The 26,616-nt window shown below is 33.4% G+C and overlaps 3 protein-coding genes across 5 annotated transcripts; all 3 read right to left on the reverse strand.

Annotated features, from left to right (window-relative positions):
* Positions 1 to 33: 33 nt before the first annotated feature.
* Positions 34 to 4,185, reverse strand: LOC144848149 (uncharacterized). 2 transcript variants are annotated; one of them, XR_013613831.1, is made up of 6 exons: positions 2,525 to 2,912; positions 2,114 to 2,279; positions 1,854 to 2,006; positions 1,492 to 1,729; positions 1,003 to 1,290; positions 34 to 728 (listed from the first exon to the last, which is right to left on the reverse strand). XR_013613831.1 is itself a non-coding variant. In XM_078704840.1 (6 exons), the coding sequence occupies exons 3-5, from the start codon at positions 2,196 to 2,198 to the stop codon at positions 1,530 to 1,532; spliced, it is 438 nt and encodes a 145-aa protein (XP_078560966.1). In that variant the 5' UTR covers positions 2,199 to 2,279; positions 2,525 to 2,572; positions 3,645 to 4,185; the 3' UTR covers positions 34 to 1,290; positions 1,492 to 1,529. The 2 variants fall into 2 exon arrangements, 1 of the variants encoding a protein (XP_078560966.1); XM_078704840.1 differs by adding an exon at positions 3,645 to 4,185 and having other exon boundaries at positions 34 to 1,290; positions 2,525 to 2,572.
* A 4,205-nt stretch (positions 4,186 to 8,390) lies between these two features.
* On the reverse strand, positions 8,391 to 20,640 carry LOC144848088 (tetraspanin-1-like). Of its 2 annotated transcripts, none has more exons than XM_078704770.1 (7): positions 20,370 to 20,640; positions 12,171 to 12,247; positions 11,703 to 11,900; positions 10,900 to 11,082; positions 10,108 to 10,227; positions 9,740 to 9,925; positions 8,391 to 9,460 (listed from the first exon to the last, which is right to left on the reverse strand). In XM_078704770.1, exons 2-7 carry the CDS (start codon positions 12,225 to 12,227, stop codon positions 9,401 to 9,403), a joined length of 804 nt encoding a protein of 267 aa, XP_078560896.1. In that variant the 5' UTR covers positions 12,228 to 12,247; positions 20,370 to 20,640; the 3' UTR covers positions 8,391 to 9,400. The 2 variants fall into 2 exon arrangements, with proteins under 2 accessions (XP_078560896.1, XP_078560894.1); XM_078704768.1 differs by lacking the exon at positions 20,370 to 20,640 and adding an exon at positions 16,232 to 16,357.
* Positions 20,641 to 23,183: 2,543 nt separating this feature from the next.
* On the reverse strand, positions 23,184 to 26,418 carry LOC144849165 (small ribosomal subunit protein uS15). The gene is made up of 5 exons (XM_078706189.1): positions 26,332 to 26,418; positions 25,549 to 25,676; positions 24,605 to 24,774; positions 23,810 to 23,910; positions 23,184 to 23,362 (listed from the first exon to the last, which is right to left on the reverse strand). The coding sequence occupies exons 1-5, from the start codon at positions 26,352 to 26,354 to the stop codon at positions 23,329 to 23,331; spliced, it is 456 nt and encodes a 151-aa protein (XP_078562315.1). The 5' UTR covers positions 26,355 to 26,418; the 3' UTR covers positions 23,184 to 23,328.
* Positions 26,419 to 26,616: the final 198 nt, after the last annotated feature.

Here is a 26,616-nt window from a genome sequence, read left to right on the forward strand (position 1 = left end):
AAATAATTGATTTAAAACTATTATCCATGCCTAACGTATATATATCATATAATTCATTCATTATTTAATAACAATTTAATTTTGAACGGAATCAATCATAAATTAATTTAATATTATTTAAAATATTTCACTTATACCAATAAATTCTATATTATCAATTAAACATTCAAATTATAATTTCAGTTGATGGCAAATTTTGTTTAAGGCATAACATAAAAGTAGTTTAAAATTCCCCCTTACAATCGTACTCGCCTTATTCAGTTTAATCATTGTAATCATAATCATATTGTATGTACAATTCGTCTATAATGTTCCATCCACAGAAAAATATACCAATCACGTCCATTGCTTCTAATATTGTCTGCTCAAGTTCATCTGCAGAAACCAAACCACCAATCACATTCTTCAACAGTTTATAATATCGTCTGCTCAAGTTCATCTGCAGAAACCAACCCACCGTACCAATCGCAAGCTTCAAAAGTTTCTAATATCGTCTGCTCAAGTTCGTCTGCAGAAACCAACCCACCAATCACATTCCTCAAAAGTTTCTAATATCGTCTGCTCAAGTTCGTCTGCAGAAACCAACCCACCAATCACATTCTTCAAAAGTTTCTAATATCGTCTGCTCAAGTTCGTCTGCAGAAACCAACCCACCAATCACATTCTTCAAAAGTTTCTAATATCGTCTGTTCAAGTTCATCTGCAGAATCCAAACAACCAATCACATTCTACAAAAGTTTCTCAAGTTAATATCCAGCTAGAAACCAAGCAGACAATCGCATATTCTCCAGCGTTGATAATATCATATAACATGAAAATGAAATAGTATAAGATTGTTTGGCTATTGCATGAACATATTATGAATATCAAATTAAACATCGAGAAACTGATTTAAAAAGTGGCAAAAAGAGCGACAGAGGGCGTACGTATTTCAGTCATTAAAAATACGACTTTTGTGACGTCAATCTGTCATATATAATCTAATCGTCTGTTTAAATTCACCTGCAGAACCTATCGCATTCTTCGATAGTTTTTAATGTCGTCTGCTCAAGTTTATAACCAAACTACCAATCACATTCTTCAACAGACTAATATCTTCTGCTCGAGTTTATCTAAATGAAACCAAACCACCAATCACATTCTTCAAAAGTTTATTATATCGTCTTCTCAAGTTTATCTGCGAGAATCCAAATCACATTCTTCACAGTTTCTAATATCGTCTGCTCAAGTTTATCTGCAGAAACCAATCAACCAATCACATTCTCTAGCGTTGATATTATATCATATAACCTGAAAATTAAATAGTATAAAATTGTTTGGCTATTGAAGAACATATTATGAATATTAAATTATAACACCGAGAAACTGATTTATATACACTTGCAAAAAGAGCGACAGAGGGCGTACTCTATGTAATATTTTGGCTTATATTCAAAATACAACTTTTGTGACGTCAGTCTGTCATACAGATTCTAGTCTGCTTAAATTCACCTGCAGAAAAACAAAGCACCAATCACATTCGACAGTTGTTAATGTCGTCTGCTCAAATTTATAAACCACCAATCACATTCTTCTACAGTTTCTAACAACTTCTGTTCAAGTTCATCTGCAGAAACCAAACCACCAATATTCTCCAACAGTTTATAATATTGTCTGCTCAAGTTCATCTGAAGAATCCAATCCACCAATAACATTCTCCCAATAGTTTCTAACATCGTCTGTTTATGACCTGAAAATAAAATTATGTTTTAGTAATAATTAAATATAAAGCAAAATTTTCACTGTTGCATGAACATTATTAAAATCAGAAACTGAACGAAATTACTTGACAAAATGCATAAAGCGATACGCACTGAGAGATAGAAGTACAGATACTACATTCAAATTCTTGGTTGTCATCTTCACTGTATTAGTAGACTTCATACATATAAAAGCTGTTTGTAAAACATCGACTGGTAACCTACATGTAAGAGGGCCTACAATCACAAGCATCGAACAGTTGTTTTCTGAAAGATGTTTAAGCATTGCAAAATAAAAGCATTCTTAACAGAAATAGGAAATTCACACAAACTAAATTGTTTTGAAATATATAATAGGAAATAAAGATCTTTACCGTTCTCTGAAGGATACCCGTCTTTGTTTTTCTTCGTTGTCATCTGGTATAGCATGATTACGTTACTGTAGTTTAAAGTCGTCATACATGTACAAGTTGTTGGTAAAGAGCTGGAAGTCTACAGCCAGTATCACATCACTACAAGTATCGACCAGTTGTCGGTTTCCTAAAAGATTACACTTTCATGTTTTATCATTAAGTAAAAGCTTAAAATCCAGCAAAATAGCAAAATTATTTTTCAACAAAAATATTTATACTATATAAACAGTAATTAACCTATAACCTTTAGCCTAGTTATGTCCACTCTTTCCTGGCATTTCATATGACAAGTCTATACTCAAATGACAAATTTCGTCATCTATACAAAATCGAAGCTAATTGAAATTTTTCCAACATGTTGTATAAACTTACCATATTGTTTTTTTCAGGGTGATACATGTCCAATTTCTTCTGCATCATCTAGGAAGCAAAATTGATATTTTTTCACAAAGAGAAGGTTCACAAGACATACAGTCATTCATTAATTATGTAAGCATTTAAAAAAAAATGCTTTATACTGGGAAGCCTTTCAGTAAACTGCTGTTCCCCCATAGTGCCCAGTGTGTGTGGATGAGTGTCAGTTGTTATGTGTGTACTAGTACACATTTTTGGTTTGGCCATTTCTAGATACTCTAAGCTTGCAACGTGATGGGATATCGTAGTTATACAAATATTTGTCAATCAATAAGTAAAATTTCAGTAGTGAACTATTCTGCATAAATCTTTAATTTGGCAATTTAGTTGACTTCTGATAATTGAGGTTTTTACTTTTAAGTTATTGTTAAAGTGTGTTAACATAATAAATCCGCAGCAGACGTTGGTAAGGCTGAGTTCAAAGGTCTTCAAAGTCCAGGATGCTGAAAACAAAGTGTGAACACGTCACAATGATATTAATAATGATCATGGATTTCGTATCACTCCTCTAACACAGTAGGCCTACAACATCACAAATCACTCCGCCACAATACAAAATAGTTCAAACTCAACTCTCACGGGTGAAAATGAGATGAATTTTAGTTATTATAAATATTAAAGTTATTTGTTATTTAAAAAGAAAACCCTCAACGTCACAGAAGTCTGTTTCAATAAATGTAGTGTTTAGTATTTAAAATAAACCGTTAAACATTTGTTTATAAAAATGCAAATTGGATGGAAATTTGATTCATTTGTTTCACATTTATGCAAGCTGGAATATTTAGAATGACCACAGCTAATATAAGGGTAAACAATTATGCGAGGTCCGTGGAAAATCGTAATAATATGTAGGCCTATCAATATAGGCCTATTAATACATTTATTTGGCCTCCAATGAATAACAACCAGGAGTGAGAGTAGGCTAAAGCCTAAACAAAAATTACAGTATATATAATGTTAGCACATTCCTGTGTGTATTTGGCCATACGGTACTAGGGTTCATTTATGTGTATAATGACTGATTAAGGGTCAATCATTCAATTTAAAAAATTTTAAAAATTATATTGTTCTCATATACTTAGCTTCGATAACGTTTGGGCATGCATAAGTTGAATTATTGAAGACATTACGAGGCTATAATCAAACAACTGACCTGAAACTATAAAATACAAAATAGATATCTTGGCCTAGACCAGATTATACAAATTAGGTCAAAGGTTAGGTATGGGGATCGAGGTGAATTGTACACACCCCAGTTTACCACTAAATGGATTTTGGATTTGCTGAGAGTACGAGAGGGAGACGCATGCAGGAAAAACAATTATAGTTGATAGATTGTTGATATACTTTTAAAATCGTCAGTACTTCAAACGCTCCTCTCAGCGCTTATGTATCACTCCTATTCCAGGCGACATATACTGCTGATATCGAAATCAGAAGCAGCGCCATTATACATACAAACCTCGTTTAGGTTTTGGCATTTACACAGCCATACATAAGCCAACATAAAACAATACAAAACGGATACAACATTGTTCCAAAAACTTCCAAAAATCTCAAGTCCCGTTTGAGGGTTGCTCGAGTGTTTAAAATTGACGTTGGCTTAAAGATTGGAACAAGACCTCTAAAGACCAACCATTAACACCAAATGATCACCACTGACATTTATACGGAGCTATTTGGCACAGGGTACCAGAAGTACACTGATTAGAATAACTCACTGACAATGACGTGGTACATTAGGCTGTATAACTCGCATGTGGTATTTAACCAAAATCACATAACGATGCCTAATGAATAATTTATTGTTTGTTTTTTTTCCAGTATGACATTTGGCAGACAGTTTACAAGAGTGAGCCTAGCCTACACCTCGCGATGTTTCTAATACTGTCCGCCATAATGAAAAACTGGAAGATGGTGTCTTGATCTATGTTATCCTAACTGTATGTATGTATATATGTATGTATACGTGTTGTTGAAGTATTATTTTGCTTCATTTATTATTTTGCTTTAATTATTATTATTAACTCAATTTGTTTACATGTTGAAAAGACCACAAGAAGCCTTCCTATACAGACTCCTATGCAGCCTATTTCAACACAGTATTTGTTTAATGTTTTCTATATTTTATTTAAAACATTATTCGTTACAATTTTTCAAATTCATTTATTTTAGGCCTACGGGTATATTATATCAAATACAGTTACTCAAAGAGCCGCCCTATACAACTACCTTGCATAACCATATTCGACGGAAATTTTATTTTAAGTTAGCGACAGTCATGCTAAGATGTGCTGACGTGCAAAGACACTAACTGGATAGAAAGGTAAAGGATGAGGTTTGTGTCGCAGAAGACACCAGAAGTTTTGACAGTTTACATTCTCTCAACGTTGTCAGAAGCAGTTGCAACTAACAATACGTTAAAGAGAAAACAAAATAAAAAATTAAATCATGAGTTTTTTTTTAGCTATATCACAACCCTAACAGTCTAAGCACATTTGAGACCCATGGAGAAGCCCGGTGGTTGACCCAAGAGGTAAAATCCCTGCTGCCTTCGTATCTTGCTGCGTTAGTTACTTACCTTCGAGTCCACCTGTAGAAACAATAATGGAAGCCAGTGTACAACATTATAGGGATATTGTACAACGGCATGTTGTATCATGCGAACAAAACTAATCTACATTTACGATTAATGTTAGAAAGAAAAAAACAAAAAGAAAAAACAAAGACAAAAAAAACTTTCTTTTTTAAAAAAAAAAATTTTTTTCAATAAAGTAGTAAAGTCACACAAATTTGTTCAAAATATCTTTATTCAACAAATAAAATCATGGCATGCAAAAGTTTGAAATTTATACAATTTTTACAAATAATCATAAATTATTAAAATTATCAACTATAAAGGCTTCTCCAGGTACATCCACATTATCAAGGCATTGCAATCATCCGCTATAATGTTAGTAAAAGAATAATATCATAGAATACATTTGTATACAAAGCATTAACATAATATCACATGCACAAATATATAGGTATAAGGCAAGGATATATGCAAGCATACCATTAAAACAATGTATATCCTATCTACGCATGATACAACATTACACAAATGTGTTTTGGGGAAAGGGATTTAGATACGATATATCAGCTCAATCCACCTGTAATTTGCATACTAATAAATTTACATGTGTTAGTTCATCTGAAAAACAACGAACCATTTACAATTACCATACGTATACATGTATGCATGAACACATACAATTATACACGTATGCTAGTTCCAATGGTTCTGGTTGTTAGTTCTTACTATGTTTCTTCACGTATACCAGTTCTGAGCATCTTGATGCAGAGGATAACGAGGCGTGGACGTCAAGCGACATCAGTACGTCATGAATAATTTTGCATAAATTAATAAATAATAATAAATTAATTACCGTACGTTAAAGAAGCCAAACTGTAATAATAATCGTACGACCTGGAAAAAATGAAGGAAAACATGTTTTTAAAAAGAGTTTACTTCAAGATGTATTGTCACCATGAAAAAATTATTTTAAAAATGTTTTTGTCGAATATGCCATTTTAATGTCGCATAATAGTTGTCACTTCTACCAAAATTTGGATCGAAAACAAAATGATTTTCATGACAAAAACTGTTTAAAGCCAAAAATAGTCAGGTTGACTAAAAGTCAATGGATTTTTGGTTGAATATAATTGTTTATTTTGTCATTTTATAAGTGAAAACTTTTTTTCTATGGAAGTGAAGTTAACTTTAATAAAATTGCAAAATAGCCTATTCAATATATTTTTATTAATCTTCATTTCATGTTTTTGGGGGACGATACATCTTTAAGGTCATCGAGCAAGATAAAGCGACCAAAGTTAAATTAAAATCTATAGGCTACTGTATATTATGAAAAAAAATATTCACAGTTAGTACACACATAAGAATTATTTCTTAATGAAAGTAAACAGGGAACCAATAGCCCACATTAAACGTAATTTATTAAAGGCCTACACTTGGCTTTCCTTGTAGAATGTACACGTATAAAAATGTCTTAAAGCCAATTAAACTTGAATGTGCAACCTGTGTTCAGTGTGTGAGACTGGACATTATTTTGTATTTGTTGCACCAATTATGAAACAAAATGTTATACCACGTAGACTACACTATCTGACTTGGTACATTGTTATCAAGATGTTTTTAGGGAAAATAAAGAATATTAAAGGGAACTATATTGCCAGATTTAATCAAAGTATTAATGATACATACCCACTGAAGCCTCTATCAGCTCACGCCCTCCTCCGCTGCTTACTTCCAGGAGAATGACGAATACTTGGAGAGAAGAAGCTGGCTTCACGTGCCAGCTATTGTGATTCAAATTAACCCGCTCTGTTGAACATTCCATTAGTGTGTGATCAGCCAATCAGTGGCTTGTATTTTTGTCTGGGGTTAATTTCAACACTCGATAGAAGGTGTGCTATATCCAGCTTGGTTACAATACTAGGCTTAATTTGTTATCCGTAGTTTTCAAGTTGGGTAGTCATATTATGGTTGTTGGTAAACCGCTGTAACCCTGGGTCAAATATCACATAAACTGCACTGAGATACGTTGATTGTAGTTCTACTTTATTGAGAAAATACGGATGTTACTGACTTATTCGTTTATATTTTATCTTGGCCTATCTATATTAATTACGGTTTCTTCTTCGTAAATATTCACCAGAATTTTTATTTGACATATTTTATTTCTCAAAGCTTTTAAAATTCTCTATAATTACAATGTACCGTATTGTTTTATAATCATCTTCATAAGATATACTGGAACTCAGTGGCGTAACGCAGAGGCCTGAGGCCCCTGGTTTAGGAACCAAAGTGGCCATCCAACGCTGGAGGTCTTAAGCGGTTTTAGCCTTTTTGAAATATTTTAAAGATGTATTGTCCCCCAAAAACATGAAAAATGAAGATTAATTAAATCAGACTTTGAATACCTTATTTTGTAGTTAATATAAAGTTAATCACTTCCGTGGAAAAATAAACAAAAAAAATAATGTTTTCACTTGTAAAATGACAAAATAAATGGTTAAATTCAACCAAAAATCCATTGGCTGGCAGCCAATTTGACCATTTTTTGCTTTCAATTACATTACAATCCAATTTTTGGTCAAAGTCAATAACTGTACGTTACATTAAAATGGAATATTCAACAAAATTTTTTTAAAGAATTATTTTTTCAGGGGGACAATACATCTTGAATGCCTGTTTTTCCTCTGGGCACTGCTCAGGGGGCCCATAAGCTCCGGGGTCGCTGGGTTTAGTGAGCTAGTGAGCGCTCATAGCCGTTACGCCACTGCTGACCCTCCAATACCGACGTTGACTTCGGGCGATTTTAAAAACGCATTGAGCCTTTTTCGACATATTTCAATGCCTATTTTTTTCCTCTGCTGGGCACTGCTCATGGGCCCCATAATCTCCGGACCCCTGGAATTAATTAAATCGGATCATATGTTTTGGACGACTACGTAAATAATTAAACATGGGCGACTTTTTACTAAATGTGCAATACGTTTATTTATACTCTCACACCGTTATACAAAGATAAAAATAGAATAGCTAAATATACGATTAAAATCTATACATTTTCATAGTAAAAAAATGATATCATGTAGTCGTAAATTAAGCACCAACTAACGATTAGCCCAATACTAAATATAACAATTCCCAACGATATGAGCAAAGATCAAAAGTGGTCTTATCCTATGGAAGGCCACAATGGCAAAAAATACAGTATAATAGGATTAAAATATAACAAGCTCACCTTTTCTAAGACTAAAGTAGATGTTTTATTAAAATAATATCGAATAGCGTACCAAGCATACCAGTGGTATGGTTTAACTGTTGATAAACTATGGCGTTTCATAGTTAATAATGAGAAGAATGTAATAGGTCATAGGTCATACTAAATATATTGATAAATGTAGAATACTGATCATGAAATTTTTTAAATACATAATGTCCTTGTAACAACGTCATAGGGGAGAGCCTTTGAATTGTGGTGACCTATGACCCAGGACTTTATTTAGATTATGCAATACGTCATTTGTCCCAAGCCGTCGTCCATTGAAATTGATTTCGATTTTTTTTCACGATGACCATTTGGGTTCAACGACTTGACAAAAATTGCCAAACGCACAATAAATTAGCATGAGGTCATATGTTGGCGCAAATCAAAAGCTGATCCCTGTTATCAATAATATACAATTAAATCACAATATTCTGATAGACTACAAACTAAATTCTAGTTTCCATACCATATAAAAAATAACACACAAAAACATCCTAACACACAATGTTAGATTTTGCTAACTTACAATCGAAACGATAACGAAACGAATGAGCTCAAACGCAAACACGGAAGAAGAGCAATTATGCCTTCATAAGTGCGCACACACCTGATCATCTCTATGTGCGAAAACGTGCTTAAAATTGCACGACGCATAACATTGCTTACTGGGTATATTCATCTGCTTTTGTGGTAAGACTGGCAAGAAATTTGACTAGAAAGTACCAAAAATCATACAAACTTGAATGTTTTCGTCAGTAACACAAAATTACACATGTTGACGCATTTGAACGCATTCGCGTCAACATGTGAGATTTTGTGGTTCCACTGACGAATGAGGTTTGTGGCAATGGTAAACACAATCCATTAAAACATGAACATTTAATAAAATCATTATTCACATCAAAGGCATAAAACGAGTGGGTTTTTTTTGTAAAGATTAGGACAAAGACCCAAAATAGGCCAACCAAAATAATGAAATAAGCGTTATCAATCCTTAGGACTCCTCTTTTCTGGCGTCACAGTAGATACACATTGCGAATACCATGCAAAAGATCTGAAGAAAAAAGAGAGAAAATAGTCATTGATAATGATAGGAACAGTTTGGCAGAGAGAATTATGACGTCAGGAATGAAGTGGGATGATGATGATGGTTCAACCAGCTCAGTGATTAAGTTCACTTTGGTTGACATTGGTCTCCCAAATTGTTTTTGTTATGTATAATGTTGAAATACACCGGATAATGAAATGAAATAATGGCGAGTACCAATGATGCAGAAAAGGAAGATGTATAAGGTAATGAGATGTACAAAACTGAAATCGTTCAATCTCTTACCTCAAGGAAAGCAAGACCCAAGCCAGTACCACCGACGTATAGAGCGTTTTCCTCTACCCAGTCTTTAAACGAGTCAATACATCCATCCATATTCATGTTTGTAATACTAGGATTATTAGCACAGCCGGTAGGATCAGTGACTTCGGGGAAATCTTCGTCGCTTGGAATGTCAGTTGGATCTTTAACCTGCAAAATAAACCGATGGTGTCGTCATTAACTCTTTACATTGATTTGTTTCGATATTTCAATTTAACAGAAACTTTACCAAGATTAATTCTTTGGTGATAACATTTAGGAGTAAAGTCTCAATTTAACGAAAATCGGCCTGCCGAATTATTTTAGTTAGTTTTACAAGGAGGAGGTATTACCTTACAACATGACGGAGGAAACTCATTGAAGATAACTCCAGTCTCTTTATAACCGTCATTAGAACCGGCATAACTAGTAGTTGCCCAATCGGTATAGTTGTTTGTTCCACAACATTCAAGCTGGAAAAATAGAAACTAAATTTATAATTTGCAACAAACGCAAAAGTCATTATTATCAAATACACTATTTTATAAAAAATATGCTTATAGCTAACATGAATAAAAGGAAAAAAAAGAGGAAAAGGCAAGAAAAAGATGAAACATAAGTAAGAAAAAAAATTAGATTGGCAGAAGATTAAAAAGTGCAAATAAAAGGAGTTGGGAAGAGGAAATAAGAAAGGAGAAGCGCAAGAAAAATAAATAAGAAAAAATAATAAAAAGAAACAAGAAGAACACGAAAAAGAAGGAGCGTGAAAATGAAAGCCAAAGGAGACTCAGGAAAAAAAACAGAGAAAGAAGGAGAAGAAAAAAATAAACAAACAAAAAACTCAGTAATGAAAGATAGGAGAAAGAAGAAGAACACGAAAAAGAAGGAGCGTGAAAATGAAAGCCAAAGAAGACTCAGGAAAAAAAACAGAGAAAGAAGCAGAAGAAAAAAATAAACAAACAAAAAACTCAGTAATGAAAGATAGGAGAAAGAAGAAGAATAAAAAAAGAAACAAGAAACAGAGGGAAAAGAAGCAGAACAAAAAAGAAATAGAAGTAGAATGAAAATAAAATAGAAAGAAGAAACAATTAGATAAAGAAAAATAAAGAAGAAGTATAAAAAAGAACTTTAAAAAAAAGTATTACCAAAAACTGAATTCCGTTCCAGGCAAGATTGTATTTTTCCTCAGTATCCCATGGAGCCTTGTAGTCAGCCATGGTGTCATACAATTCATCGTTGACAAAGTCTTCAACCTCTTCTTTATAGGCGACAGCAATACAGCAAGCGATGAACTGGACCAAGAAGATGAGCAGGACAATGATGAAGTACTGCAGAAGAAGAAAAAATGCAATATTGTTTAAAAGTAGCAGTTTACAGATCTTCACAGATATAAACTATTTTTCTTTCTCATTTATTGACATAAAGCGTTTGAGGCTACTGTAATAGTATCATGTGGGCGAAAGTGCTTTCAGAAGACATGATGTTTATTGTTGTTCTAGATAATTATGCTACCACTCGTCTTTTATCGTTCATTCATCCATTCATTTATTTATTTACACAAAGCAAAATTCAAAATAAGTTAACAAAATATGAATCAAATGAATGAATGAATGAATAGTCTATCTGGAGAAACTCAAATAAGCTCAGAGAGCTTTAAGACAGGTTCCACCAAGAAAATTCGGATCAATGTTCATAGACAGAGACAGAGACAAACAGGTGTTGCAGACGGTATACACTACACAAGAGATCAAGTATGGACGTAGACAAGACAAAGAAACAAATAAGGGTAAAAGGGGTGTTTAAAACAGGTCAAATTTGGGTGAAATATTAAGTTGGTTTGTATTTTTATATTAGGTATTTTTTGTATTTTGATTTAAATGTGATGAAACTATGATAAATAAAGAAGTTGTTCTCGGGTACATGATCAACGATCTGTGAACTTTCTTACCACTACTAGCATGCACTTATTCTTCTTGATGGCACCACAGCAGCCGAGGAATGACACAATGATGATGAATACGCCAAGAACAATTAGAATATAGGCAGTATTCGCTACGACTGCATTGTCCAAGATCTCTAAAATTTCAAGCTTGTAAGGATCAGTTACTGTCCATATTCCGACAGCAAATAGTACGATTCCAATCACCTGTAAGAAAAAGCAAAACTTAATATAAATCTATGCTTTTATAACGTCACAAATCGGACGGGATCTCTATGAAAGACTGTCCTGCTTCTCTACTCTACTAGGTGTACTTCCAATACACCAGAAAGCCAATCTGTGCTTCTTATATTCTTTAGTGTTACACCTAATAATCAAAACTAAATTATTCATCGTCACTGTGTGTCAATTACATTCAACTCAAACGTCATTTACAGATACAACTTTAAACAGAATAGAAAGATAAATTAAACTTACAAAGAAAATTAGATTGAATATGATCAGCAAAACCTTTGCGAACGATGGACAACACATTTTGTTGTTGTTCTATATTTCTGAAAAATAAATAAGATACGTTAAATCTAGGTAGTCAAAATTACAATCTGAGAATCATAGGCGTACAAATGCAGTGCATTATAAAAGAGTCATTGTTGAGTATATGGTACCATATTTGTCACAAGAAGCGAAAAGAGTATTAATATTTAAGGATATGGTGCGCTGGTTTGAGGTTAACAAGAGTAGAAAATGTTTCTAAGAATTTGTAGGTTATCTGAGGGATCCTATGACCCACAGGTGCAAAAGCCCGGTCGCGATATTTTTGCTATGCAAACGCTTTCCGTCGAGCCGTCTGTACCGTCGTAGCCCGGTCTCCTTTCATTCGGAACATCCTAAATCAAGAGTTATTTCATTGAAGACCACTTCAATCCAGGGACCTAAGTTTAATTTCCCAGGGGCGTCATGAACTAATTTGTTTAAAGTCCTTGGACGAGAAGAATACTTTATGACACTGTCTATTTCTATTCTTTTCTCGGTAACAATAGTTGAATGAAAAATCACTTGAATAGCAATTAGTGAGGAAGTTTGTCCTTAGAGCGACTCATTAATATACATTAGTCGCCAATTCAATGAGTCTCAATATCGATTTTAAGATTCTTATTTTTGTTAACATGAAAACAATATCAATTTAAGCTATACTGTAGCTATGAACGTCTTTAAACGAATCTCTCATGGTTTTCACTAATAAAAAGCGGTGCGCATGCGCATAGATATTTTGATCCACCAACAACCAAAGAGAACTGATGAATGTTCACGTGGAAACAACCTTAAAGGACAATTACTTGACTTAATGAGTCTAGATAAGCAAAAGAAACAATAAAAAAAATCAACATTTATATTTTTTACGATTATTTACAAAGTGTGTTTACTAGAAATGTTCGCGATTTGCCAGTCTTTTCCAGAAAACTCATGACTTTGCGATGCACCTGTGACGTCACAGCAATTTACGGCGACGGCTGTACGGCGAGCGCGTGCGGCGATATCCTTAATCTCGCGATGGTTCTAAAATCATATGTACATCCCTAATACGTTGTAAAAATATGGTCCTCGGTCAAGTTGTCCTTTAAGACTATTAATTGACTCAACTCTAAGCGGGGTAACCTATGTCTGGACTAACAATTAAGCCTTACGACAGTGTAGTCTGAAATATCAAACATGTTTTTTAATCATTCATTACAATCATATTTCATTGACTTTTGTAGGACTGTTGTATCTGTTATTTTCCTTTATGTTAAGTGTTTTCCTGTAATTACAAAACTCCTATTTTAACATCTGAGAATGATTCCAAGAAAACAAAAACTTCGAACTCATGACGTCAGATCAGTTCACTAATCTGGAATCATATTTCTAGATAACCAGTTTTGACTATACTTGGATGAGCCATAGGATCACATCGATATTAGGCTCTCCTTCTATCGACGTGATTTTTTTTCTTTACACATTGTTACTATTATCTTGTTTCGTTACGCAAGAACGCCTGAAATTAGTGAATTGGGGGAGGAAGTGTAACCCGTGATGCGCGTCGAATCGTGGGCGTGGAATTACGTAGATTACGTGTGGTCACATGACCTTCGTCGTCATCAATCCAAGGATTAAAGTTCTATACAAATAATGATAATGATTTCTTTAAAAGTACAAATGTTGAATTACAACTGAATAATCTTGAGGTTAATATAAGAGGCAAATCATAATATAATAATATTAATAACAAATTGAATTATTACCAACAAACAACGCCTTATATGGAATAAACATGATAAATAAGAACGGATTATAATGACTCATAAAGACAGTTTTCTTTCCTAATCGATATATCATAATATTTATTATAAAAAAAAACGGTAATATATAAATCATTGTGCATCAACTAATAAATGCGAATGACCAAGAAAATGTTGATGTGTAATTTTGAGTATGATTATTATTTAATTACTGAATGTAATTTAAAACTTGCATCGATTGTTGCCATGGTAATTAAAAGCCCAAAGTAAATACGCGCGACTGCAGTGCATTATGATGGATGGAACATTTCGAGATACGATATGGTTGGTGCAATCTCTGGGGTTGGTAATAATATAATTTCAATTCTCAAATTGTGACATTATTCACAACACATGGTCCTTTTCGCAGCCGGTCGATCAAAACAAACTCTAATCTCTACCGTAATTTAATAGCTTAAAGAATAGCTCCGGATAAAATAAAGCATTTACAACAAAATCCTGTAGCACCATTTTTTCACGCCACTCGTTCTATGTTACCGCTGTCGATAAAGCTTGGTTCCTACTAGCGACGCAACGTAACGCAACCTACGCAACGTAAGAAAATGCCCTTCCAATAATTGTGTTTGCCCCCGCCTGCGTGAAATCAAATCTGCGATTTTTTGCAGCACTGTTGCGTCGTCGGTTCCCACTTGTGATTACGCAATACATCACTTTGCGTCAATACGTCGCTGCGTTGCGTTCTAGTGGGAACCACGCTTAAGCATAGCTTCTCCCACGTAGAATCTGTATCTATCTTGAACGGAAACCGCCCGTCCGCTCCGCGTTTGTGTGTAAATGGTCATGAAGCTTGGTTCCCACTAGCGACGCAACGTAACGCAACTTACGCAACGTAAGAAAATGCCCTTCCAATAATTGTGTTTGCCCCCGCCTACGTGAAATCAAACCTGCGATTTTTCAGCACTGTTGCGTCGTCAGTTCCCACTTTGTGATTACGCAATACATTACTTTGCGTCAATACGTCGCTGCGTTGCCTTCTAGTGGGAACCACGCTTTTAAGGAATAACTTAGATTCTATTGTGTATCACCGTTACCGCTCGTCTGTGTAAATTTAATGTTAGGCATATTGTATAGGAATAGGCTAACTGAGTAAATGTCACTAAACAAATAATATCAACTGTCGATATAGGCCTTCAGACTGCGAGCTAGAATCGTTGAAATAATATTGCCATAACGTATATTAAATATATAATATTAATTGCAATAAGTATCCATGTATGATCTATGGAACGCCCTAGTTAATTAGACAACCTCTTTACTATATTGATGAAATTGCATTTCGTCGAATGAAATGACACTGATAATTGCTTAAATATAAGCGCTTTAATATGCATCCTGAAAATTAAATCTGAATCGGAAAACCTGGTTATTTGGGCCCATTAGGACTCTAAGTCCATAGCAGTAAAAATTGCAAAAAAGCGCTCCAAACTTCCTTGATATATTTGACAATAATAGGACTTTAAAATGACATCAATGTTATGTAAATCAGAAACGTATGCGAGCTGGGCACGTAGTCTGTGTGGGTGCAGACGGTAAGAAACGCAAATTAGTTCAGCGAAATTCATCACCATAGGTGAAAACAAATATATTTGCATTGAAGCCAAATAGACCTTCAGCATTATTCGAATTAGCCATTTTTTTAAACATTGAGACGACCATGTAGGCCTACTTGTGAATCTCACGTCCCTAAAAATGACGTCAGCGCCCCACACTATGACGTCAACGTCCCCCACATGCACAGAAATATAACCCACCAAACAGCAACAACTGTGACGGACCAACATGCATCTTATCATTAATGTCAAAGCACTAACTATTTATGTAAAACATGAGATTTAAGCATGTCGGGTTTTTAAAACATTTATATTCAAACTCGTTAATCCGATTCTCTGATTAAAAACGTGCCTGTTTAATTTAAATGAGAAAGTACAATAAAATAATATAGCTAATAGCTATAAGATAACTAAACATTGATTGAATAATAAGATACATGTTATTTATCCATAGCTCAATTATGTTTCCACAAACAGTTGCTAATCAGAATCAAAACAGGCACCGGGTAACGCCCTATTTTCATTTTGGTTATTGCAGCACCGTTCCTGGATTTTTCTTATTGACGTATATATACCAATGCTTAAATTAAGCATTCATACCTAACTCAAGGCAATCATTTTCATGCTTAACTTAATTAAGTTTAAGGCCTACCTTTGATTTGCGAAAAGTTACGTCCAATAGCTTCGGCAACCAGCCCTACAAGTGCGACAGATCTCAGTCGATAAATGAATCAAAGAAACGAAACTAAAGAGATTGGCACACTATCAGAGAGTGGGCGTGGACCGCAAGTTTACTACTACAGTACTACTACTACGCAGTGCGTGGATCGTCGCGTCGGTATTGACCCTTCGGAATATTTAACATTGCAATGAATAAAAGAAAGATTTAAACTATACAACAAAATATAACTGTAGAGTATTGTTTGAGCCGCATAATAGAATTCCTCTATAGTAATTGATACAAACTTGTCAAGGTTATAGAATCATATATAAATCCTATATGGAATATTTTTTTCTGATAAACAATACATTGATATCAACTCGAGGTTTGGAAGACCAGGGTTGTTTTTCTTGTTAATCTATACCAGCTTAACTACCAACCACAATTCCATTCATATTGTAATTCTAATTTATATGTTTGTTCATCAGTCAATTCACTTAAATATAATATATTTTTTTATCAATAATGTTAAAATATATCAATCATGTTAACAATCAAATAATATGCCTACTATATGCAAATAATAATATAATATATTATGCAAATAATGTATTATGCAAATAATGTATTTATATGCAAATAATGTATTATGCAAATAATGTATTATACAAATAATAAGCAAACACCTTTTCAAGTTATCTTCCTGAAAATGTTTTGTAAATATGTACATAATAACAGACCATTGGGTTTCAAGAAAATTTATATACTGATGACATCACAAAATGTTATTTAAATCTCGAGTTTTCTGTATCTTGTAATAGACCGACATATTAAATAGCACGCCCTCTGTCGTCCTTTGCATTCGAATCCAACTTAACTGAATATACGTTTATTTATCATCAAATCATAAATACATGGGAAACATCTATAACTGTAAACAAAATAATTGAAAGGACTGGAAAATTGAAAAGCGAGTGTTCAATAGCACAAATAACAACACAAGCCTATAAAACCGGCCAGGGCGAACATAATGTAGGCCTACTTTTATTGTTTCGAGTTGCCAATATTATATTGGCCTACGGCGCATTATCTGCTGAAACCGTTAACCCACGAGTGAGTAAAAATCCATAAACAAACTACTAAACTGTTTAATGGCTATAGGCTTACAATTATTCATATATGACGGCGTACCATGAGTAATTTTGATCATAATAAGTTACGAGGTCTGATCTTTACCGAAGATGAATAAAAAGAGTGTTCTGAACATACACAATACCGGTGTATACAAAGAGACAACGCATTGTATTTCAAATGTACAAATTATCTATTCAAAATACTAAATGGCATTGACATTAGTATTGGTGGACAATAAGTTGTTGTTCGAGGACTTAGCAGGCATTGTATCTGTGGTGTAGGCGAATGTAGAAGTAGTCAACAAGTTTGTTCCTTCCGGAGATGAGAGCCCGGATAGTCCGATGAAAGTAGACCACTAGATTGATAAAATTTACCTACTAACATGGCTTAGTTGGTCTACTGGCCTGGAAACCTATTTCCATAGTGGTACCTATAGCGGGTCGAGTTTCTTATTTGTGTAATAAACATATTTTATTTACACAATTTATTGGAGTAACAATTTTGAAATCGGTCCAAACCAATCGGTAGTATCTTAAGTGTCCCTTCCTATAAACACCGCATTAAAAAATGTAGAGCTTATCAAATATTGTAATTATTAATGAGCCCATGATATTCAGTAATACATTGCGGTCATTTTGTTTTACAAATTTAAAGGGACCTTCAGTTGCTCTCAAAAGTATTACTTTTAGAAGCCCTTTGACGCATGCGTTCAACATGTTTACTAAACACCAAATGTTTTATATCTAAACGCAACAAGTGTTTATAGTCATTAAATATGATAAAATAGAGTTCGCATCAACTCAATACCGTGTCTATTCGTGATGTAGTTGACGAAAGTAGTACAGATTACCGCAATTGAATATATAAGAGACGAATAAAGCATAAAAAAGTAGGGTTATATGAATAATCGATATAAAAGCAAGACCGGATAAAGGCTTGGCTTAGAAATTACAATCTATAAACGGATGCTTTAGTTATCATGAGTATTACATTATTGATTGCAGCTAGTAAAGTTTGGCATTTTATTTGTCCGTATAATATTTGTTATTGTACTATGCATAACATTTTATTTTTAGGCATAACATTGTGGAAGTGTGTCTGTATACAACAACTTGAAATAAACAAACAAATCAACGTCGGCGTAATAATTTCTAATAATTCTGATTTTACAGATAGATTATACAATAATAATTTCTAATAATCATATAAATACCATTTTTCCTAATCATGACTAGGCCTAAAGGCCCTAATGTTAAAATATTGAAGCAAGTCATGATTGTGTGTCTATGTGCTCGGGGTAGGCTATGTATATTTATATACGTTTGTACATGAAAATGTCCATAGATTTCAATGTTTACCCAAAAAGACAAGTTTAGTACAATGGTATATGACAAAAGATGTAAATATGTTCATTCGAGCATGACGTTTACTCTAAGATTCGAGATGTTGTTAAATTAAAGCATTACTGTATTATACCCGTATACTCTCAATCTAGCAAATCGCTAAGTGGCCCGGAAACGCGGAAAACAGAACTACTACCACACTGGAACAGCGGGCTATTTTTTTTAGTATAAAATATAGGGCTTCAAAGAACACACCCACCACCACTCAACAAAAATGATTGCGCTGTAAGGCTGAGCTACCTGTAATAGGGTTTAATGCATGTAGACCTTACAATAGAAGCATATCTGTTTTATGAGGTCAACTAACAAATGAATAAACCTATATAGCCAATGGCACAATAATAGTTATACTATCAAACTTGTAAATAGAGATTCCGCATACGCACGTCCGTGGAAAACCTTGAACAAAAATATAATTAAATATTCATCATGCAATTCAAATGATTGGAAATATGGCTTTGTTGCCTAGGAGATATTTTTAAATTCATAATTGGTGTTTTTGATGTTATGAGAAAGCAATAACTGTCAATTATCTACCACGGGCATAAGTTGACGCGAGCGTGTATAACATCATTTGAACGCGCGCGTGTCAAGAGTCTAGGCGGCTGATAACGTAGCAGAAAATGTTCATTTTTATAAATGAAATTTAGGGCATAATATCTATATTTAGTTCCCCGTTATCGGGCCTATCTCACGGGCATAAAAGTTGACGCGAACGTGTATAACATTTGAACGCATGTGCGTCAAGAGTTTCTAGTACATTATAACGTCACAGATTTTATAAATTATTTAGGTCGTATATTTAGTTCCTCGTAATTGTTGCTGGCGCGTGTATAACTCGAATTTTGATCGACTCACTGAACTTAATCATAACAAACTGGAGCTACTGTATGTGTAAACCATTATACCGTTCTGCCACACCTAGTTGAATAACTGACGGTAGTACCCGACACCTAAGGCGGAATTACAGTTCGTAAACTGTTGTTATAGACATGGCTACCAGCCAAACGGTATAAATGTCACAACACAGACCATTAACTGTGCTATAAATATAAGAAATAGTTTTCGACGTGGTATTCATAAATATTTTAACAGAAATTCAATAGTTTTGCTAGAACCATTTTTACGCGAAAACCCTAAAAATGTTCGGCGCAGGAAAACGACGGCCTCGGATCGACCTTGTTATCCTGTTTAATTTTTCCAGTTTTTTGCAGTTTTTCTGATCAAAAACTCCATTGATTTCATGAATAAATGAGGAAGTGCCTACTTTGAGGCGGGTAGCTAATTAATTTTTTTATTCTTCCTTATACATGAAAAGGAATGAGCTATTGTTATATCAGCTACCTTTTAACTTAATTTAATAATATATGAAATAAAAGAATTATTACAATACAAAAGCTCGGAATTATGCGCGGTCAGTGGGAGTTATTAATTTTGCTCCCTCTGTGAGAACAAGTATAATGCCTACATTTTACTAAGCCAATATCTGCAGTTAATTCACATATATCTTCGCACACTTATGATGCAAACATAATATATAATATAAAAACGTTATTCCATAACTATTTTAGGCCTACAAAATGTTTACATACCTTTTTCTACTGAAGATGATGTTACAATCGTTGAGTCTCTGTCGCGGCGTTCCCTAACTGACGCTTAGTATCAGCTAAGTGTGTGACGTCAAACAGAGCTATATAGCCAAACAATCTATACAACTCCAAGGTCTGTTGTGGTGAGATTCTAAGCTTATATTGTCTTGTCCACACCCGATTGTTATGGAACAAAATGCTTTATAAAAGTATGTGTGAACAATTGTGACTTTAATTCTATTCAAAAAAAATAACGACCTGTTCTGTACTTGACTTGATTTGTGTTACAACCCAGATAATTGTTCATACAAATGCTAAATTATTCACTTGTTCAATTTCGAGGGCGTGTTTTAAATATCGTCGTCTTTATTATCTGTGCGTCCTTCATCATGGAGATAGTAATTTACTTATTAGGCCTATCATCCAGTGGCGTAACGGCTATAAGCGTTCACTGGGTAAACTCAGGGGTCTCTTTGCAGTGAAAAACAGGCATTAAATATGTCGAAAATGCTAAAAACGCCCGACGCATCCAGCGTTGGAGAGTTCCTAAACCAGGGGACTCAGGCCTCCGCGTTAGTAATACATTGTCCTAAATGATGAAAACTCTACATTTTCAAGTCTGCCAACTAGGCACTTAGTAGGACAAAATTCGATCCGACAAAACTGGAACAAACGTCGATAAAGCGGGGAAAATGACGTAATTAGTCAACGCCTCCGCGCGATGTCCGTCAGTGACCCGAAAGTTGTAAACATTCCATGCAGAGCAAGTTGAATACGATCACTCCCTCCTGTATATGCAAATTCCATCAAATTTTGTATCTTTAATTGTTTTTGTTTACGTTCACTAGCAATTTTCGCCAATTAAGCGTTTCATAGGAACATTTGTTATATTGTCCACAAAGATTCGTTGAGTACTTTTTGTATTCGAATGGTAAATTGTAAACGGATTGTGCTCAACAGAAAATCTTTCGAATAGAAAACGTTAAAAACGAAAGCTTTTTGTTAATCTCAACGCTCAAATTACTCCGTTAAATAAGTACTCAACGGAAAAAAAAAACGACAACTACATATATAACGCTGTTTTATGTAACCTAACCTTAAAATATAACGACCGGGTATAAACAGCAAACGTCATAAAACTTTTAAATCGACATTACTCTAAAAGTATGATGATTTACACTTACAACATGTCAGGAGTCTACTCTTTTCAGTTAACCTTTTCACACTAAAACAAAGTTGCAGGCGCTAAAATATAGAATAAGCTACCAACTGAAATTAAATATTCCCCAACACTTGCTTCATTCAAAGTATTTTTTTTTAACTAAACTTTTTTTCCCCAGATTCTTTTGTATTTAAGACAGGACCACAATAAAAAGCAGGGTTTCTTTTACCTGATTGTGTAATCCTGTATAAAGATATTGTTAAATAATTACATTTTGGAGTGTTTATTTTTAGAATAAGCTAGGATATTGACCTAGGCCCCTATACATTATACATAAGCAGTGTACGGTAACCGATTTGGCAAAACTATGCTCAACGAACATAATTATGAGATTATTAATTTTTTTAAATTTAGTATCTTTTATAAATTGTATCTTACAAATTTATTATGGAATTCCAAGTGGGATGGGAATATTTCAGATTTAACTAGAAAAGAAAACGCCCTCAACTTTCTTAAATTCAGAAATCATTACTGTATGGTAATATGCAAACATTATTGATACAATTTCAATACGAAAGCAAAGAATTTTTCCACCTCACTTCACAAGCAAACCGCAAGTTACCAACTAGTCTGATTTAAATCCTATCTAATTTTTTTTATCAAATCATACAAAAAGATAATTCTAACAGAAGATAACCTTAATAGAAAATAATCCTAACAAAAGATAATCCTAATAGAAGATAATCCTAACAGAAGATAATCCTAACAGAAGATAATCCTAATAGAAGATAATCCTAATAGAAGATAATCCTAATAGAAGATAATCCTAATAGAAGATAATCCTAACAGAAGATAATCCTAACAGAAGATAATCCTAATAGAAGATAATCCTAATAGAAGATAATCCTAACAGAAGATAATCCTAACAGAAGATAATCCTAACAGAAGATAATCCTAACAGAAGATAATCCTAACAGAAGATAATCTTAACAGAAGATAATCCTAATAGAAGATAATCCTAACAGAAGATAATTCTAACAGAAGATAACCTTAATAGAAAATAACCTTAATAGAAAATAATCCTAACAGAAGATAATCCTAACAAAAGATAATCCTAACAAAAGATAAGCATAACAGAAGATAATTCTAACAGTAGATAATCCTAACCGAAGATAATCCCAACAGAAGATAATCCCAACAGAAGATAATTCTAACAGAAGATAATCCTAACAGAAGATAATCCCAACAGAAGATAATCCTTACAGAAGATAATCCTAACAGAAGACAATCCTAACAGAAGACAATCCTAATAGAAGATAATTCTAACAGAAGATAATCCAGACAGAATAGAAATTGTTAGCACGTCCTCGCTACTACACAATTACTGTATGGTTCTAGCCTGCAGGACCATATAACACGCAAGTGAGATATTTTTTTTAAACACAAGGTTTTTCACATAAGTCAATTACGGACAGTATTCACACAATGTTTTGGCCGTTTCCCTCGCCTAAGTTAAGGGTGAAAGGAGAATGAATGCGGCCACTGGACTAGGACTGCAAAATATATTATTTTTAATAATCATCATCAAAACCTGGTACTGCATAGGAGGAGAAAGATAGATCTGAATAAAACACATAATAAAAATAAACAACCAATTCCTGCATTGCTTCCTTTTATTCAAATTTTAACAGGTAAGTCTTTCACAATTACTTATTTTTACAAAAGAAAATTGTTGAATCGTAACTCCAGCTTCTTATTGTCATGGTGATGTATTATTTAGTATTTGTTTGTTGGAGCAATTTATGCCACAAGAGCTGAGGCAGTTGAGGATTCACTGAAAAAAAATTATGAAAAAAGATTTAAAAGTATTCTTTTAAAAATAAAAGTTAAATTGAATAAATCTGAAATTAAAATTACATTAAATTACATTTTCATACTTGATTTAGATTGGTCCCACTATGATGCAAGGCAATACGTAATTTAATTTTATTGGTAAAAAGTGTTTTTTAGTATAAGTTTAAATTTTTTTACAACATGTTATAAAATATTTAAATTTTTGTATGTGCACATCCCAAGGGAGTTGATCTGGGCCTCCGTTGACAAATAAAGTTAAACTGAATTGTACTGTGCCATAGTTGGAACCAACTGATAACAGGAGTTCTCCCTAGGGCATTAAATCTCAAGCGATAAATTATTTCAACAGTCGTGCGCCGTGTGATTGGTCAACTCGCTTGCGTTGCATCCTAGTGGGAACCGAGCTTTAGAGACATGATATACTTACTACTTCCAATTTGGTGGCAAAACTCTCTTTGTCTTGTAATATCTGGCCAGACGGTAGATACGGCTCTCAACCAGAATAAGACGGAACTTGGAATCCTTGTCCTAAATAAAACAAGCAAATAAAAAAACATAGAACTTTTAGCGTATAAACTCACTGGTTATCATTTCTTTCCAAACCCTTATCTAAATGGGACTTAATGTTTAATCTGAAGGACGAAGTAATAGCAGTACAACATTCAACATTTTGCCTTTGATGAAAATAATATTTGCACACGTCCAACAATCAACTAACATCATGATTAGTAAGAGCAATAATATCAATACAGTGATTTTATTGTTCTATTGATCATGACGTCATTTGATTGGATTTTTTAAAATATTATTTTTATCAAAGATAGCATATATGGTTATTCTATAGTTCTAAAATAAAAACCTTTTGAAATTCTTTAGTTGCATGTAATAAAAATGAATACAAATTATATATTTTTATCATCAATTGTTATCGTCCTAGTGTCTTTAGCCTAAAGATGTTGACAACTTTTCAGCAAAACAATACAGTAAAAACATAATTAAGTATAAATTAAAAGTTGTTTTTTTTGAGAATTGGATTAATTCATTCATTCAATTTATTTATTAAAACTTCTGTGCACAAAAAAAACAACCAAAGAGGAAACCAATACATCTTTTATTGGTCTAATTTATATAGAAATAAAAATCAGAAAATCTTTGTTAAACCATGGGCCAATGTAGGAATCAACAGTAAACATCCAACAATATAGAAACGGGACTACCATACCTTTCGGTTTCTTTCCAAATGTTTTCGGATGGCAACAGCCTTCTTGATGAGATAGTACAGATCCTCTGGAAGATCAGGGGCTAGGCCTTGCGACTTAAGTATGCGCAGGATCTTGTTGCCAGTTACAAACCTGACCTGGGCTACACCATGAGAGTCTCTTAGTATAACACCTAGAAACAGCAAACATATTTCAATTGTTACAAGTAATAATGTCAAATGTGTGTATAGGTAGCTCACTTATTCCCATTTCATTTCATTTATTCATGGTCAAACACAGTAAATAATAGTTCATAGTTTGAAATTATTTTTGTTTGTTCAAAGTTAGAAATTCACATAAAAATATAAAAAATGAGTTTAAAAGGTTAAAATTTGATTATCTACAGATAAAATTCATCGTTTAAAATACAATAATATAGATAAAATAAATCGCTTAAAATACAAAAAGATCGGTGTGTGTATAAGGGTATAAGACAAGCAAAATAGTCACAAAAAGAAATAACAAGGATAAGATCTAAACTTTTTTTTTAATTGTTGCCCAAGCCCGATTTACCCAAAATTCAATCTAAGGTCGACAATTTGCTTTCCTGGTAATTGATTGAGCATACATTTTTTTGAAATTTCATGTATGAGATGTGATATAGCGCTATTTATTTTCCCAAGGTACTTTTTTCCAGGATTTTTTAATTAGTAACAGAAAGGGGACCGTGTTTTTCAATTCTTTCAATGCTTTGCCTGCCCGGGGAAACATACATTTGTGATCCATGTTCTTCCTAGAGTTTTTAAGCATATAAACACTAGATAACTCTAGAATGATGATTTGGAATATTAAATAAAGTTGAGGAATTCACTTTTTCTGATCTTTAGTTAGGATAATTTAAGAACCCAAAAAGCATCACACACCAAGGAGAGAGATAATTTGAAGAACACAATTACCAGAAACCTACCAATTTGTGAAGGGGTCAAGCCTTTCTTAGCAAGCTTAAATATTTGATCTTTGACATCATCAGACGATAGTTTCAACCAGGTTGGAACACTTCTCCTGTAAGGCAGTGATGAGCTGGAAATACCCTTTCTGTAAAAACAATTTTTAAAAAAACATTATTGTTTGTATAGCATAGAAATGGGGCCTAGCTAGATATTATTGTATTGAATAAGAATATAATAAATAAATTAAAAGAAGCAGTTATTTAATATTAAATATTAGTGTAGGCAGTTATATGCATATACCTACTGACTGTATTAATACTGGCTACCTACTGCTGTAACTAGCCTAGCCTAGAGGCCAAGTAAATTATTTATAAAAAAAAAGGTAGGAGCCTATTTTATAATATTAAAACAAATTTTTAAAAATAAAATCCGATAATAGAATAGGCCTAGTCTATATCTTCTATAACAAAATATTTATGAGTAGTAGGCGACTATTACTAAATTAGCCTAGGCCAGGCGGGTTCAGCAATAATGCGGTAGGCTTACCACAACCTACTGCCGCCGCCACGCCAAGTGGCCAAGGATAGGCAAGCATGGCCATACAACGTTCACGTCGTCGGCCATTTAACCTACTTCGATGTGAGACTGTTTTTAACAAGGTTTTTTAAAGCATCTAAAATGTCATAACATCTTTATTTTTACAAAAATGAAAACTTTAGGTATTTATAAACATTATAGTCGATATGTTTCATCAAAATATACGTTAAATAAGTATAATTTTATAATAAAATTATCTTTACCCGGGTGCGTGCATACGACCCATGATGGCAGATTTTGCGAAAAGAAAGGTCACGTGGTTTTTAGATTCCGAATGAGTACTTATCTTCCTATAAATAACATTTAAAACAATTTTACAAAAAAAGAATAAATACTCTTTCTGTTTGTTTGTTGAAAGATACAAAATATTACAAATACAATATATTTTTAATTTATATAAACTTTCCATAGAAATAATATTAAATGATTTTTAAAAAGTGTTTATTTATTTTAACAGCTTGCGTGGTACTTACTCTCAAGGTCAGTTA

This window comes from Antedon bifida, chromosome 7, assembly GCF_963402885.1.
Source record: "Antedon bifida chromosome 7, ecAntBifi1.1, whole genome shotgun sequence".
Taxonomy (NCBI): Eukaryota; Metazoa; Echinodermata; class Crinoidea; order Comatulida; family Antedonidae; genus Antedon; species Antedon bifida.